This window comes from Patiria miniata, unplaced genomic scaffold (genome assembly GCF_015706575.1).
Source record: "Patiria miniata isolate m_02_andy unplaced genomic scaffold, ASM1570657v1 HiC_scaffold_14, whole genome shotgun sequence".
Lineage (NCBI taxonomy): Eukaryota > Metazoa > Echinodermata > Asteroidea > Valvatida > Asterinidae > Patiria > Patiria miniata.
The window spans coordinates 12,125,371-12,140,000 of record NW_024037052.1 but is presented as its reverse complement, the minus strand read 5'-3'; the positions used below and the strand labels follow the sequence as shown (position 1 = coordinate 12,140,000).

Below are 14,630 nucleotides of genomic sequence, written 5' to 3'. Positions count from 1 at the left end.
GATTTTGCAGGATTGAGTTTGCATCCTAGCAAAAATGCCTGGGTAGTTAGTTTGACGTTAAACCTGTTTTTACTTAGCAAGTAATCACTGAGATAAGCTATTTTCTATGTTAACATCATGATTTCTTTGTTGATCGATATTTGCAGGGAGCTCAGATCTTTGAAGCTGTAGGGCTGGGTCAGGAAGTGATTGACAAGTGTTTCCTTGGCACTGCCTCCAGACTGGGCGGAGCTACATTTGAAGTTTTGGCTGAAGAAGTAAGTTCGTTAATTTTTCTTTCTTTTTTTGTATAATTCGCTCTACACTGTACAAGAACATTGCAAAAATATAAATCAAGTATTTGTGTGCATTTTACGCAAAAAAATTAAAGAATTTACCAGAAAGTGACTCTGAATATTGATTATATTTTCATTGATATGTCATCAATTTTTGTATCCTAGGCAATCCAGCGCCACTTTGTTGCATATGCAGATCGGGATGGTGACATCATCACTAGCTTGGAGCCAGGACAGTACCATTGGCGCAGCGGGGGTGAGAAGCACATAAACGACCCTCTGAGCGTGGCTAATCTGCAGGATGCCACCCGCAACAAGAGTCAACTGGCCTATGAGAAATACCGCGAGTCCCAAGAAGCAGTGGTAAGTTTATTGCTAAAGGAACTTATGAACTAAACTTTAAAAAGTGAAGAAAAAATGTTTTGAAATTCTGAAAATTGTGGTTGTTCGTAGAGGAATCTCAGTTTTAGTTTTTAGAGCGTTTTTGCAGTTTTAGTGGAAGATTATAAAGATATGTCACAGAACGTCAACATTTGATTTTGTAAATCGTAAAAATTAGAGGGCCTGTTGTTTCAATCCTGGAAGGATCTTCTCAGAGGCAAAATTTGAGTTTGTCTCATCTTAAAATATGGCTTTTTATATTTTTTGACTTTGATATCTTTGATTAATAATAATAATAATGATAATAACAGGTCCTTATACAGCGCTTTTAACTAAGATCAAAACGCTTTACATTATTATTACCCCTGATCATTGGGCCAATGAAACAAATGCAATCTCAGCTCCCTGGGGAGTATACAGCTCGATGCTGCCAATCCGGCGCAAAGCAGCTAAATCAATCACAATAACCATCTCTGCCCTCACAGATACCCATTTACTCCTGGGTGGAGAGAAGCAATGAGTCACAAAGTGCCTTGCCCAAGGGCACACGCACCATGACCCCAGGCTGGAATCGAACCCACAACCTGCAGAATTACCCACAGACCACAAATTCAATGCTCCAGACCACGAGGCCACGATCGATTTATCTTTTTGTCATACATTTTGTGTTCAAAAGGCTAAATTACTGTTTAAAATATTTTAACGAGATACCCTTAAAATTACTTCTAAATTTATCAAAACAACACACTGATGTTGCACTTATAAACAATACCAAAACAATTGACCAACGAGGAAAAGCTACATAACATTCACAAAGCAAAACAATATGGAGGAATTTATTTGTTTAAGATATCAATAAAAATCCATTTAATTCATTTAATTAAAAATTTTCCTTCAGATTAAAGACTGTACTCTGAGGGGCCAGCTAGACTTCAAGAAATCCTCCTGTCCTTTAGATCTGTCATTGGTGGAAGAAGCGTCAAGTATCGTCAAGAGATTCGTGACCGGGGCCATGAGCTTTGGCAGTCTGTCCATTGAGACACACACAACACTTGCTGTGGCCATGAACAGGTAATTTCAAGGGTTTAATAGTCAATTGGATTGCGAATCCTCTACACAAGGATAAATGACTTCCCCAAATTTCTGGTTACTTGCGTGATACAGCCCTTGTGCGTCGTGCATTGGCGTTCCCACATGTGCGAGACTCGGTGCGAGACTGCAGTCAAATTTCTGACAGATTTCAAAGAGATTTCATGTGGCGCGCCTGCAGCTGCATGTCGGGGATTTATGGCACGCGCATTGTTCTACATGTTCTATGCATTGTTCTATGCGCGGATTCGGCATATCACGCATGTAGACAATCAATTCAGTGCATTTTCTACACAAGCTTAGATGAGTTGTTTATCCTTGTGTAGAGGATCCGTGGTTGGATACTGTTGAATATTCAACTAGCTTTAACAAAATTTGATCAATGGGACAGTCAGTTTCATATTGACAAATTTCTGACTAAACAAATGAGATGTAACGCACCTAAATCAAGTTCTTAGATTTTAGCCTCATTGGATAGAGCATAAAAAAACCTTTTGAATGGAGAAAAATCTTTGGCCAATTTGATATCGAGTTGCTCAAGAAAAGAGACTGAATTCACAAATCACATTTTGAGATTTAAGATTATTTGATGTCTGAGTCAGTTTATCTAAGGTTTTCCAGCAGATATATGGCAAGATGACTTTTCAGAATTCTGTATTTGAAAGGTTTTAATACCAAATTATATCTCTTATTTGACAATTTGCCATTAGTTTTGTGTTGGCAGGCTGTGCATTTTCCTTAGTTAATTGTTAAGCCTGAACAAACTGTGAAATCTAACACTATCATTATTGATTGTGTATGTGTTAAAAGAATTGGAGGCAAGAGTAACACAGGCGAGGGGGGCGAATCGGAAGATCGCTACGTCAGCAACGATCCCACCAACAGCACCAGGTCATCCATCAAGCAGGTAGCCTCGGGACGGTTTGGAGTTACAACCTCATACCTGGCACATGCTGACGAGCTGCAGATCAAGATGGCACAGGGTGCTAAGCCTGGGGAAGGAGGTGAACTTCCAGGACATAAGGTATATAAAACCCTGAACCAAAAAAAAACAATTGCTTCAGTTTCGACAAATTGATTTGATAAAAGTTTGAATGTGCTTCGAAAATGCAATAAATTGGTTTGTTAAATGTTACGTCCAGAATTTCTCTTTCATTACTCCTGTCATCCCCTCCTATCCCAAATCCAAAATTCATAGCTTTTATTAAAGCTCTAAGGATTTAAATGAAGCTTTTCCTTAATAATGTGTGAAGGTTCTCTTTGGAATTAGATTGAGGAAATCTCTGAGCAAGCCAACTAGAAAAAGATGGATCTTGGCAGATTATTACCAATTAATAATAATAACGGGTTTTTGTATAGCGCTTTTAACTAAGATCAGAGCGCTTTACATTATTATTACCCCTGATCATTGGGCCTATTAAACATTCCGAATACCATCTCAGCTCCCTGGGGAGTATACAGCTCGATGCAAATTGTTAGGCGCAAGGAAGCTAATTCAATCACAATAACCATCTCTGCCCTTACAGGTACCCATTTACTCCTGGGTGGGGAGTAGCAATGAGTGACAAAAGTGCCTTGCCCAAGGGCACACGCACCATAACCCCAGGCTGGACTCGAACCCACAACCTGCAGAATTACCCGCAGCCCACGAATTCAGTGCTCCAGACCACTAGGCCATGGCAGTCCACTCTAAATATTGTGAAAGTTTTTTCATCGAAACATTTGCTAATCAAGACAATTATATGTCAATCTTGTTTGCAGAGATGAACAACCAAATAAGTGAAGTTTCCAAATGGAAAGTTTTACTCATGTTTGACAGAATTCATTTTGAAGCTTTTTGGGGGAAATTTTCAAACCAAATTTTGTGATGTCTTGCATTTCATGCAGGTGTCCGACGCCATAGCCAAGACCCGTTCCTCCATTCCAGGGGTGGGGCTAGTGTCCCCGCCCCCTCATCATGACATCTACTCCATTGAGGACCTAGCTGAGCTCATCTATAACTTGAAGTGTGCCAACCCAGAGGCTAGGATTAGTGTCAAGCTGGTGTCAGAGGTGGGAGTAGGGGTGGTGGCTGCTGGCGTGGCAAAGGTACAACACCAACAAAAACAATAATAACAAAGTATTTTCTTCAAACAATCCATAAATGAAAGCTGAACTATCCGGTTCGTAATAGTAAAAACGTCATACACGCGTGCACCACTGATTGCTAGCGCCAATTGGATAAAGGCTCGAGGTGCGTTAACTTCCGGTTCCATTCGTGCTATGCTACACCGTGTGAAGTATGCATGGTTGAATTGAGATGACGTCACACTAAAGAACTGGATAGGGGATCAGCCAATGCCATGAAAATATAAAAACAAGTCTAAAAAGCTTATCTTTGTCCTTAAAAATATCATGAAAAGTGGGAAATTTCAGGGGGACACATTATGAATTTTTTTTATTATTATTGATCTTTAAAATGCTTAAAAACTGTGATCGTTTTTCTATCAACAAAGCTCCGTGTATGCACATTATTTCAAGTATACACAAAGTATAACAGTCAGTTGAACTTTGAAATGGTTATGAAAAGATGGCACCATAACGTAGATACCATACAATTTGAACTCTTTTCAACTCCTGTAAATTTGTCTTGTAACTTTTTGTATTAAACACAATTATTCCTTTCAAGTATAAACCAGTCTTAACCAAGTCTGATATTAAGTCTTTTTTTGGTCAACTGAGGTTGTATACAGACGAAATGTTTCTTCGAGACAGAATTCAACTTTATCCAAGTTTGTCTTGGTTTACCTAAATGTTTTTGATTATTTTTCTCTAGGGCCTTGCTGAGCACATCACCATCTCTGGCCACGATGGAGGCACAGGGGCAAGCACATGGACAGGCATCAAGCATGCAGGATTACCATGGGAGCTGGGCCTGGCCGAGACGCACCAGACACTGGTGCTGAATGACCTCAGGTCAAGGGTCAAAGTGCAGACGGATGGACAGCTTAGGACAGGTAACTTTGAGAATGGAGGGGGGGGGGCAGGTGATGATGTATAGCATTGAAATATGATGTAATGAAAAGCCTGCCATTGCCTATGCAGTGCATTGTTTACATAGAAAGCAGTGTTGTTTAATATCAAGTGCTATTACAAGTCATCACAATGAAGTCAATCGCGAGCCATTCAGTCTCAAGTCGGGTCACAAGCTACTCAAATGAACTGTGCCCTAGTTATCCCTGTGTTATCCTTTATTACTTTTGACCTACTTTGTGATTGACTTGTGATTGACTTGTGTTTGGACTAGTGTTGGACTAGTGATTGACTTGTGTTTGACTTGTGATTGACTTGTGATTGACTTGTGATTGACCCGTGATTGTCTTGTGATTGACTTGTGACTGACTTGTTACTGATTTGTGACTGACTTGTGATTGACTCGTGATTAACTTGTGACTGATGTGATTGACTTGTAATTGACATATGATCGACTAGTGATTGACTTGATTACAGTTTTATTTTTTTATTTATTCATTTTGTATTATATGACACGGAAATTCCTGTCACTTTTCAATGAGCTGTTCTCCCCAGGGGCCCTGAAATGACTGTTTTGATTCTTGCCCCAGTTTTTGGCAAGAATCATCCTAAAACCTGTCTCGTTGAGACACATTGGCCTACGGTTCTTGCTTGGTTCTTTCAGTCAGTATTCCTAATCCATGAACGTGTGAGACAATTCTTAGGTAGTTAACCGTCGTTGTGTCTGTTCCGTAGGTCGTGATGTTGTAATAGCAGCTCTCCTTGGAGCTGATGAGTTTGCATTCTCCACGGCTCCCCTCATCGCTCTAGGATGCATCATGATGAGAAAATGTCATCTCAACACCTGCCCTGTTGGCGTGGCAACACAGGCAAGACAATTCATTGTTCTTTAATATTTTAGGGGTGGGTGGGTAGGATGTCAGTTTTGTTCGACAAAAACTAAAACGCTCCAACTTTTCTTTTTAGGATCCTGAGCTTCGCAAGAAGTTTGACGGCCAACCAGAACACGTCATCAACTATTTCTTCATGCTAGCCGAGGAAGTCCGCCAGCACATGGCAGAGCTGGGCTTCCGTACATTCCAGGAGATGATCGGGCACTCTGATAGGCTGGTGGTCGCCAAGCAGTTAGCCAATGACAAGTGCCGTCTCTTAGACTTCGGCAAGATCCTTCAGAGAGCGGACGAGATGAGGCAGGGAGTTAATACCCTAGGAGGCAGCGTGGAGCAAAATTTTGAATTGGAAAACCGATTGGTAGGTTAATTTTATTTCTGGCTGCTTTGTTAAATTCGTGAAACCTAACCCTTCCAGATGCAACACAGTGCATCAGGTGTAAACGTTGATGAGACCATTGAGCCATCAAGACCAGCGCATAAATGGCCAATTCTAACACACTGAGAGCTAGTCTATTAAACATTCTGCTGCAGTTGGGACAAACTCTTTTTGGATCCACAGGTTATGGAGATGTGGAGATTTAAGCCCTGTTCATACTCGAATGCGAATGCGATGCGAATTTGACGTCATAAAACATTCGCTGCGAAATTCGCCCGAGTTGAAATATGTTCAACTTTTACGAATTCGCAGCGCGAATACTCCCCATGACGTCTCAAATTCATGTTCGCTTTTGCACTGAGTATGAACTGGGTTTAGTCATTTGAAAATTGGTAGCCGCACCCATTTTGGCCAAAATTGCCAAAAAGTGGCGGGCGGTAGCGCAAAAACCATTTGTCTGATGGTGCTTTAACTTAAATTTCAGCTTTTTTTCTGCCTTACTACCCCATACACTTAATTTGAACCAATTTGACAACTGATTGCATGCTGCTGGTCTTGACTTTCAGGACAATAAGTTAATTGAGGCAGCCCAGGACGTTATCGATGGCAAGAAAGATCACGTGTCTCTGGACATGGAGATTACCAGTCAGAGTAGAGCATTCGCTACAACACTCAGCTTCCATATTGCCAAGTAAGTCAACTCATATTGTTTTGGATTAAGATTTTGGATTAAGATTTTGAAGTTGTGTTTACAAAAGTTAACACGTACACCTATCGGGTCGATTCAGTTTGGAATCATCTCCGTTTTGTCAGACACATCTCAATCAAGTGGATTACAATTTTAGGGTTGTGTTTACGTATTCCACTGAATTCCTTTTCAGGTTTTATCTCCACTTTGTCACACACTGAAAAAAAATCAGTAAAACAAACCTTGCATGTACAGTCATTTTGATTGATAATGTTTTTTGTTTACATACACAATGTACGGTATTGGGGTGTTTATTTGTCTGTTGACTTGATTGATTGTTAATGGTTAGGTCGTTCTGTTGGATCACTTCCTATCTGGTGTTGTGTTTATGTTTCTGACTTGTAATTTGATACTTATTCTGAGCCTTACTTCCTGTGTGTATATTTGTTTCTCTTGACTGCTGTTTTTCTAAGCTAAGTTTTGCCTTCCTTTGATATTGCAGGAAGTTTTGCGACCAGGGTTTACCAGACAAGTCCATCCAGATCAAGCTGCATGGCTCAGCAGGTCAGAGCTTCTGTGCTTTCCTGGCCCACGGTGTGTACGTGGAACTGGAAGGCGATGCCAATGACTATGTGGGCAAGGTAACGTAGAGCCTGACCCTCACAGTAAAATAACAGTCGGATATTAGAACTTTTGCGACTGTTGACCATATTTTCAATTCGATTCAGTTCAATTCAGTTTGTTCAATTCAGTGCAATGCAGGGATGATTTATTAATTTGAAAAAAAGAAAACAAATAAAGTCAGTAAGCAGATTTTTTCAATTTTTTTTTTAATTAAAAAAAATTCCACATTTTATGGGACACCTTGAATAACAGATGGATATACAAACAAAAACTACATAATATATTAAATTAAAAATAATTACTCTTACATTTTGTATTTGTATATTTGAGGTCAGTAAGAAGTATGCAGCTGTTTTATTCAATTTCTTTTTCAGTTTAAAAATCTCCATATTTCAGGGGACAATGTTGAATAACAGATGGATTAACAAACATTAAAAACCTAAATGAAGTCTTTGTTAAAAGGAAACAAACAGCTACTAAACAGAATTTAAAAACTTCAATAAAACATATGTCTGAACAAAACTGGATGTGCCAAGTCAAATCTTTTTACTGTAAGCACATTCTGTTATTAAAAGTTTTCGACACTCTGCTCGTGGCATTTAAAAATCAAATTTGCTGCTTCCTTTTTTCATTTTTTCTTTTGCATTTTTGAATTATCTGAGCAGTTTTATGTCTTTTTTACATCCTCAGTCTTTTGAGTTGTGCATGTCAGATGTAAGGAGGTTTCTCATAAAATCTCGTGAGTTATAATGCAGTTCACAGAAAGATGAGTGAAATTTGGGTTCACATTTTATGAAGCCAATCATTACAGTTGTTCACTTCTTGGGTCACGTTTTGTTTTCTCAGGGTTTGTCCGGAGGCACGGTAGTAGTGTATCCCCCGAAAGACATGGCAAGCGACTTCAAAACAGAAGAGAATATCATCGTAGGCAACGTCTGCCTGTACGGCGCAACGAGGGGAACCGCCTACTTTAGGGGCGTGGCAGCTGAGAGATTCTGTGTCCGGAACTCGGGCGCCACCGCTGTTTGTGAGGTAAGTGAAGAAATTGGATACAAGATTCTTAAAAAGTTATTTCATGAGCAGAAATGTAAATTGTTAACTGATGCGCCTGGTTTGTATTAGTCCGAGTATCACCTGTATCCATGGAGCCAAGTCTCCTGTATAACATCTGATGTGTCTAAACATGCACATATATGCAAGCTGCGCGCCAGCCAATCGGAGTCCACTTTACTAAAATCGTGATGTCATTTCATTCCCAAATCAGGACTAATGGTGTGATTGGCCAATTCGAATGCAGTGTTTTGTTATACAACAACAGCCAGGCGCATATCGTGTAGCATGATACAGAGTGTGTGACACAGGTTTTTTTATCCATGTCTATGACGTGACAACGGATGAATGACTGAAGACCCGATATAGAAAGCGCCCGCTGATTGGTCAAACTCTAGAGGCCAAGATGCTGTTGTCTTGCCTAATTAATCAGCGAATCTGTTCATATAAGACTGGGTTTGTATTTGGAAAAAAAAAACATTATACATAAGGAAAAATGTTTAAACTGTGGCAAAAACAAAACTAAAACCTTCGCTTGATTAAGCCTCTTTATGTTCACAGGGTGTTGGCAATCATGGTTGTGAGTACATGACTGGGGGACGAGCCATTATCCTAGGGCCGACTGGTTGTAACTTTGCTGCTGGAATGTCAGGCGGAATCGCTTATGTTCTGGACAGGTATGTATATTTCTTGTCATTAAATTAACTTTCCTTCTTTTACAATTTCTCTGGTTGTGAATACATTTTTGCCATCCAAGTGATTTGAACGTTCTCCCCACAGTGAGATTGAAATTGTTCGGATACAACTTCAGATAATGAGCCAAATAAGTGGATGGGAAATTCGAATTTTTCTGCAATTTTCAGCTCTCCGAAATTATTACTTTAAATTGTTACAGTGTTGTTGTTTCGTCCATCGCAAGTCCTCACCAGTCTTCACAAGTCAACCAGACCCCGGTCGCGTCAAAAGCTGTTCAAATGAACTGTGTCAAAAGGATTCCTTTTGTGTTGTTCACCCACTGTTACATGTACTTGCGATTGGACTTAATAATAATAATAATAATAATAATAATACTAATCCGCATTTAGGAACGCTGTTATTAGTAAACTAAATCAAAGCGCTTACAGTATTATTATTACCTCTGATCATTGGGCCAATTAAACATTCCAAATACCATCTCAGCTCCCTGGGGAGTACACAGCTGGATGCTGCCTGTTAGGCGCAAGCAAGCTTATTCAATCACAATAACCATCTCTGCCCTCACAGGTGCCCATTTACTCCTGGGTGGAGAGAAGCAATGAGTGACAAAGTGCCTTGCTCAAGGGCACACGCACCATGACCCCGGCTGGACTCGAACCCACAACCCGCAGCTTTACCCACAGACCATGAATCCAGTGCCCTTAACCATGAGACAACAACACTTCACTTACTCCCGATTTACTTGTGACCGGACTTTTGGTCGCCTTGAGATGGGCTCGATTACAACACTGACTTGATAATGTCATTTCCAAACCCAAGGACTTACATACTGTCTTAAATTAATAAGTCTTGGAAAACAACTTCATGCAGTCTATTCCAGAGGTCAGTCACATATGGCAATCAAACTTTCGAGAATTTACTCGCGTTTTACAGTGGAACCCTGTTTTCGTTCTTTCAGATCAGGACAGTTTCCCATTCTCTGCAACAAGGAGTCGGTGACCCTGCGACCAGTCGACAAGGCCATAGATGTGACCTTCATCCAGGAGCAACTCCAGAAGTTTGTTGACCTGACTGGGTCAGAGGTCGCAACCAAGGTTCTGACCAACTGGGATGAGGAAGTCAAGTATTTGGTCAAGGTAAATGTTTTTTTCTCTCATTTATGACCGTGAATGAGAAATCGAACTGGCCTTCGTGGTCTAAGATACTTTTTCCAAGAAGATTAATAAATAAAAATTTATCAATTTGTTTTTATTTTTCAGGTCTTCCCTGATCAGTACAGAGACGCACTTCTCAAAATGAAAGCCAAAAACCTTGCCAAGCAAAAGGAGGCAGAGCCATCCACTCACAAACTGACCAATGGAATGGATGTAATAAATGGGTCAACCAATCAGAACGGACCACTAGAGATGAATGGGGAGAAACCATCCAATGAGAAGACAGAACCCAAAGTGATCGACATTGAGGAGGCTATACCGGATGCTGAGATGGAAAAAAGACAGTTGGAGAGGATTTTAGACAAAACAAGGTACGTGAATCAATCACAAATGATGGAATTATTTTGCATCAGAGAAATGTACAACGTTGGGTTTAGTCTTTCTATGTCAAGTCAGTGAAGAACCAAACCCAGTATTGAAGTATGAGAATAGTGTCAGTCATCAAAAGACTCTTGTGATATATTTATCCTTGATATAATGATAGGGTTCACTTCTTTCTTTGTCAGGGGTTTTGTTAAATACAAGAGGAACAACCAACCGTACCGGAAAGTAGCAGTACGCATGAAGGACTGGGGTGAAATCTATGACCACAAGTCTGTGAAGAAAGAACTTAAAACACAGGCCGCAAGGTATGAACTTCAATCTTAACTTTCTGTCTTTCAATTTGAAAGATAAAAGATAAAGATAAATTGACTAAAGCGAAAGAAAAAAAAAACGATTTCTCAGACAGCACTGAGTAAATAGTGCTTAAAAAATATTATGTTTATGAAGGCAAAAACCCAAAATTAAAACTGACTACTGATTCCCTCTATCCCGTAGATGTATGGACTGTGGCACCCCTTTCTGTCAGGGTCACACGGGCTGTCCCCTTGGCAACATCATCCCCTCTTGGAATGACCTGGTCTTCAAAGGTCAGTGGCAGGACGCCCTCGAGAGGCTGGAGGTGACCAACAACTTCCCCGAGTTCACCGGGAGGTGCTGCCCTGCTCCCTGCGAGGTATGGCTTCAAAACAAAATCTGAATCCCGTCCGCTCGTTTACAAAACAAATTTCAATACTTTTGAACTTGTGGAATGTTTCTGCCTGTTCTACAGGGGTATTTCTTATCCGTCTATATTTCAGGGAGCGTGTGTTCTGGGCATCAACGCCCCAGCCGTGACCATTAAGAACATTGAGAACACCATCATCGACCACGCCTTTGAGCAAGGGTGGATGAAGCCCCGCCCACCCTCCTTCCGCACCGGTAAGACCGTGGCCGTCGTAGGCAGCGGCCCGTCAGGACTAGCAGCCGCGGCTCAGCTGAATAAAGCCGGTCACCTGGTGACGGTGTATGAGAGGAGTGATAGGATCGGTGGACTGCTGATGTACGGGATACCATCCATGAAACTCAGCAAAGCCGTGAGTAGACAATCCTCATCCTCCTCCTCTGAAACTAATTAGATTGTATGTGACCTACTCTTTTGAACTGAGGAATAAGTCCGTTGTAAAAAATAATTGTTAACATTAACAATGATTCTAATTGTTTTCTTTTCTTGAGCAGTAAACCTGAAATTCTGAGATGCTATTTGCAGAATAAAGTTCTATATTTCACTGCCACATGACAAGGAAAGTTTAAATATTTTATCAAGTTGAGATTGTAGAAGGAATATCGACTGAAATAGGATTTGAATCTTTGAACTTTGAAACTTATCCATCTAGCCCTTTGTTCATTGTCTTAAAAACTGAATTAAAAATAGATGTAAAAATCAATAATTTACGAAAATAAAATTTAAGAGAATAACATTTATGTTTTTTTCTTCCACCTTTTTAAAAGAAGCCACCTTTCTTAAAAGTGATAGCAAAGTAGATTACATGATCAAAGTGTTGACATAAGTTTGCAGCTTTCTTGTATCATTCATTAAACCGGTCTGTAAGTTAGTTGTAAACTGAAATGTAACTGAGCATACTCTTGCACTTTGAAAGTAAGCGATAGCTTATTAAGCATTTTCCAAGCCTGTATTCCCAATCACTCAATTTTGAGCCCTGAAGTCTAAATATATTACAAGTGTGGAGTTAGTGTAAATAATTAACACAATTTTTTGAACAAAATATCGACTAGTGTTCACATTGTTGTTTTTTTCCACAGGTTGTGCAGCGTCGTGTTGATTTGATGCGAGATGAGGGGATACAGTTTGTAACCGACGCAAACGTGGGCGACACCATCAGCCCTAAACAACTCCTGCAAGACCATGATGCATTGCTGCTGTGCGTGGGGTCCACACGCCCCAGGGATCTGCCCATACCTGGTGAGAATTCAACTGTTTACCCCAAATGTGAAGATGATTGGCCCATTGTTCTTGGATATGGCACCCAAACTGAGTTACTGATTTTCTGAGGCTAAAGTTGGTAAATTGAATTGCTGGCTTCTCTTAAAAAAGATATTTTTTGGGAGAAGGAAATGGAGTGTTTAACGTAATAATTTTTGCAAGTTATGAGCTTTCGTATGGCTGATGAAGGGTAACATATAAGTTTCAAATTCTGCTTTGGGGTATCTTACTCCTAATTCCAGCTGTATTAATTCGTCCGGTGCAAATGATGTATCGACTGTGGACTTTGTGCATACGATACGTCACTTCATGGTACGACTGACAATATCACTCTTACAATGAAGATCATGAAAACTAAATTGTTTTGGAAAACCAATAGACTTCATACTGTACATTTTTTTCTTTTCTAGTAAATTAATGCAATGTTTTGCCCCCTAATTTATTAGGGAGAAACCAGAATGTGAAATATTTTCAGCAGATCACCGATACAACAGTTTTACAGCCCCAATATACATCCTTGTGTTGGCCGGCACAAGTAGTGCAAGCTCAGCTTATATTGCTATTCAATACAACATTCTCAAATAGAAAAGGTTTCAAAATACTTCCAAACCTACGAATGGTGAGGATTATGTGATGACTGTTTTACGTTTTTCCAGGCCGAGACCTAGAAGGCATCCATTTTGCGATGGATTTCCTGGGGAGATGGCAGCAGAGACAGATGGGCAACGATAACGATCACGTCGATGCGAAGGGTAAAGATATCATCATCATAGGAGGTGGGGACACCGGGGTAGATTGCATCGGAACATCACTACGGATGGTAAGCAGAAATGGGCTGGACGTCATAAGCAGAAACAGATCCAAACTTCTATGTATTGGCTTGTAATCAAAATTTGCTTAGCCGATAAACCTATTTAACCTTTATACCTAACTGTATGCAAGTGGTTGGTTGTTGCAATACTTTTACTTTGGAAATATTTTAAAGATCGTTCATTGACTTGTAAGACAAATTTGTAAGCTTGGGTGAAGGGCAAAATGCAGTACATGTATTAGTGTCATTAATTGTGCATAATTTGATACTTTAATTTCTACTAAAAATGATACTTCTAATTTGATACTTTAATTTCTACTAAAAAGTTTGGAAGGTATTGAGAAACAGTTGCTATGTATTCATGTGTCATTTGACTTCAGCTGATCAGATTTTAACCTCTTTCCCACTAAGGATGCCAAGTCCATTACTACCTTTGAGATCCTCTCTCAACCTCCTCCCACAAGGGCCAACAGCAACCCCTGGCCGACATGGCCCCGGGTTCTGCGTTTTGACTACGGCCACGATGAGGTCAAACTGAAGCATGGACAAGACCCCAGGAACTTTGACATCCTGAGTGAGGTAAAAGCAACGTTTCATGCTGTGGACATGGGTGATTATCAAAGAATACTACTCCTGAAAGCCCACAACAGTCCTAGTTTTATCCAGATTTTCTCCTCCAAAGTCCTTTTCTCCTGTTTGTTTGTTTGTTTTTTGGTGTTTTTTTTTAAATTTGATCATACAGTTCTCCTCCTATTTCACCTGGGTCTGCTTGAAAGCCTGGTGTTGTTTAAAAGTGACAATAGTCAAATTGTCAGTTACTTTATGTGGTAAATTTACTGCTTTTTTATTTTTTACTTTAAGATGAAAAACATAAAGATACATACATCTTGTGTTACATAAATGGTGTGGGTAATGTGGAGCTTGCAATCCTATGAACATTTAATAATAAAGATGAGGAACAAAATGCTATGGACAAACGTATCAAACATTTTTATCCACCGAAAGACACAACTGCTTCAATATGGAGTCATGCAACTTTTCCTCAGTTTATCCGATGTCCCTTTCTTTTAATCCCCTGTCTGCCATTGATTGAACATTTTTTAAAAACATGCAAGTTTTCTTAAGTCAAGGAATTTCCTCCTTTTTGTACCCTTAAAGTTTATATCCCTGACTAAGAAGAGGCCAACTTACGGCATAATTCATTGCTCTGTCAAAT

At 39.9% G+C, this 14,630-nt stretch overlaps 1 protein-coding gene across 1 annotated transcript in view; it reads left to right on the top strand.

The window, feature by feature from the left end:
• LOC119722078 (putative glutamate synthase [NADPH]) overlaps nt 1-14,630 on the top strand; it is a 33,343-nt gene that overhangs the window by 17,489 nt on the left and 1,224 nt on the right. Inside the window, exons 16-35 of the mRNA XM_038192093.1 lie at nt 147-257; nt 441-638; nt 1,555-1,727; nt 2,556-2,769; nt 3,633-3,833; nt 4,561-4,741; nt 5,493-5,626; nt 5,724-6,008; nt 6,593-6,717; nt 7,217-7,355; nt 8,185-8,370; nt 8,950-9,065; nt 10,043-10,220; nt 10,344-10,609; nt 10,805-10,927; nt 11,118-11,295; nt 11,420-11,695; nt 12,423-12,582; nt 13,260-13,423; nt 13,826-13,993. Of these exons, the coding sequence (XP_038048021.1) occupies nt 147-257; nt 441-638; nt 1,555-1,727; nt 2,556-2,769; nt 3,633-3,833; nt 4,561-4,741; nt 5,493-5,626; nt 5,724-6,008; nt 6,593-6,717; nt 7,217-7,355; nt 8,185-8,370; nt 8,950-9,065; nt 10,043-10,220; nt 10,344-10,609; nt 10,805-10,927; nt 11,118-11,295; nt 11,420-11,695; nt 12,423-12,582; nt 13,260-13,423; nt 13,826-13,993 (3,576 nt within the window). The remainder of the gene's footprint in view (nt 1-146; nt 258-440; nt 639-1,554; nt 1,728-2,555; nt 2,770-3,632; nt 3,834-4,560; nt 4,742-5,492; nt 5,627-5,723; nt 6,009-6,592; nt 6,718-7,216; nt 7,356-8,184; nt 8,371-8,949; nt 9,066-10,042; nt 10,221-10,343; nt 10,610-10,804; nt 10,928-11,117; nt 11,296-11,419; nt 11,696-12,422; nt 12,583-13,259; nt 13,424-13,825; nt 13,994-14,630) is intronic.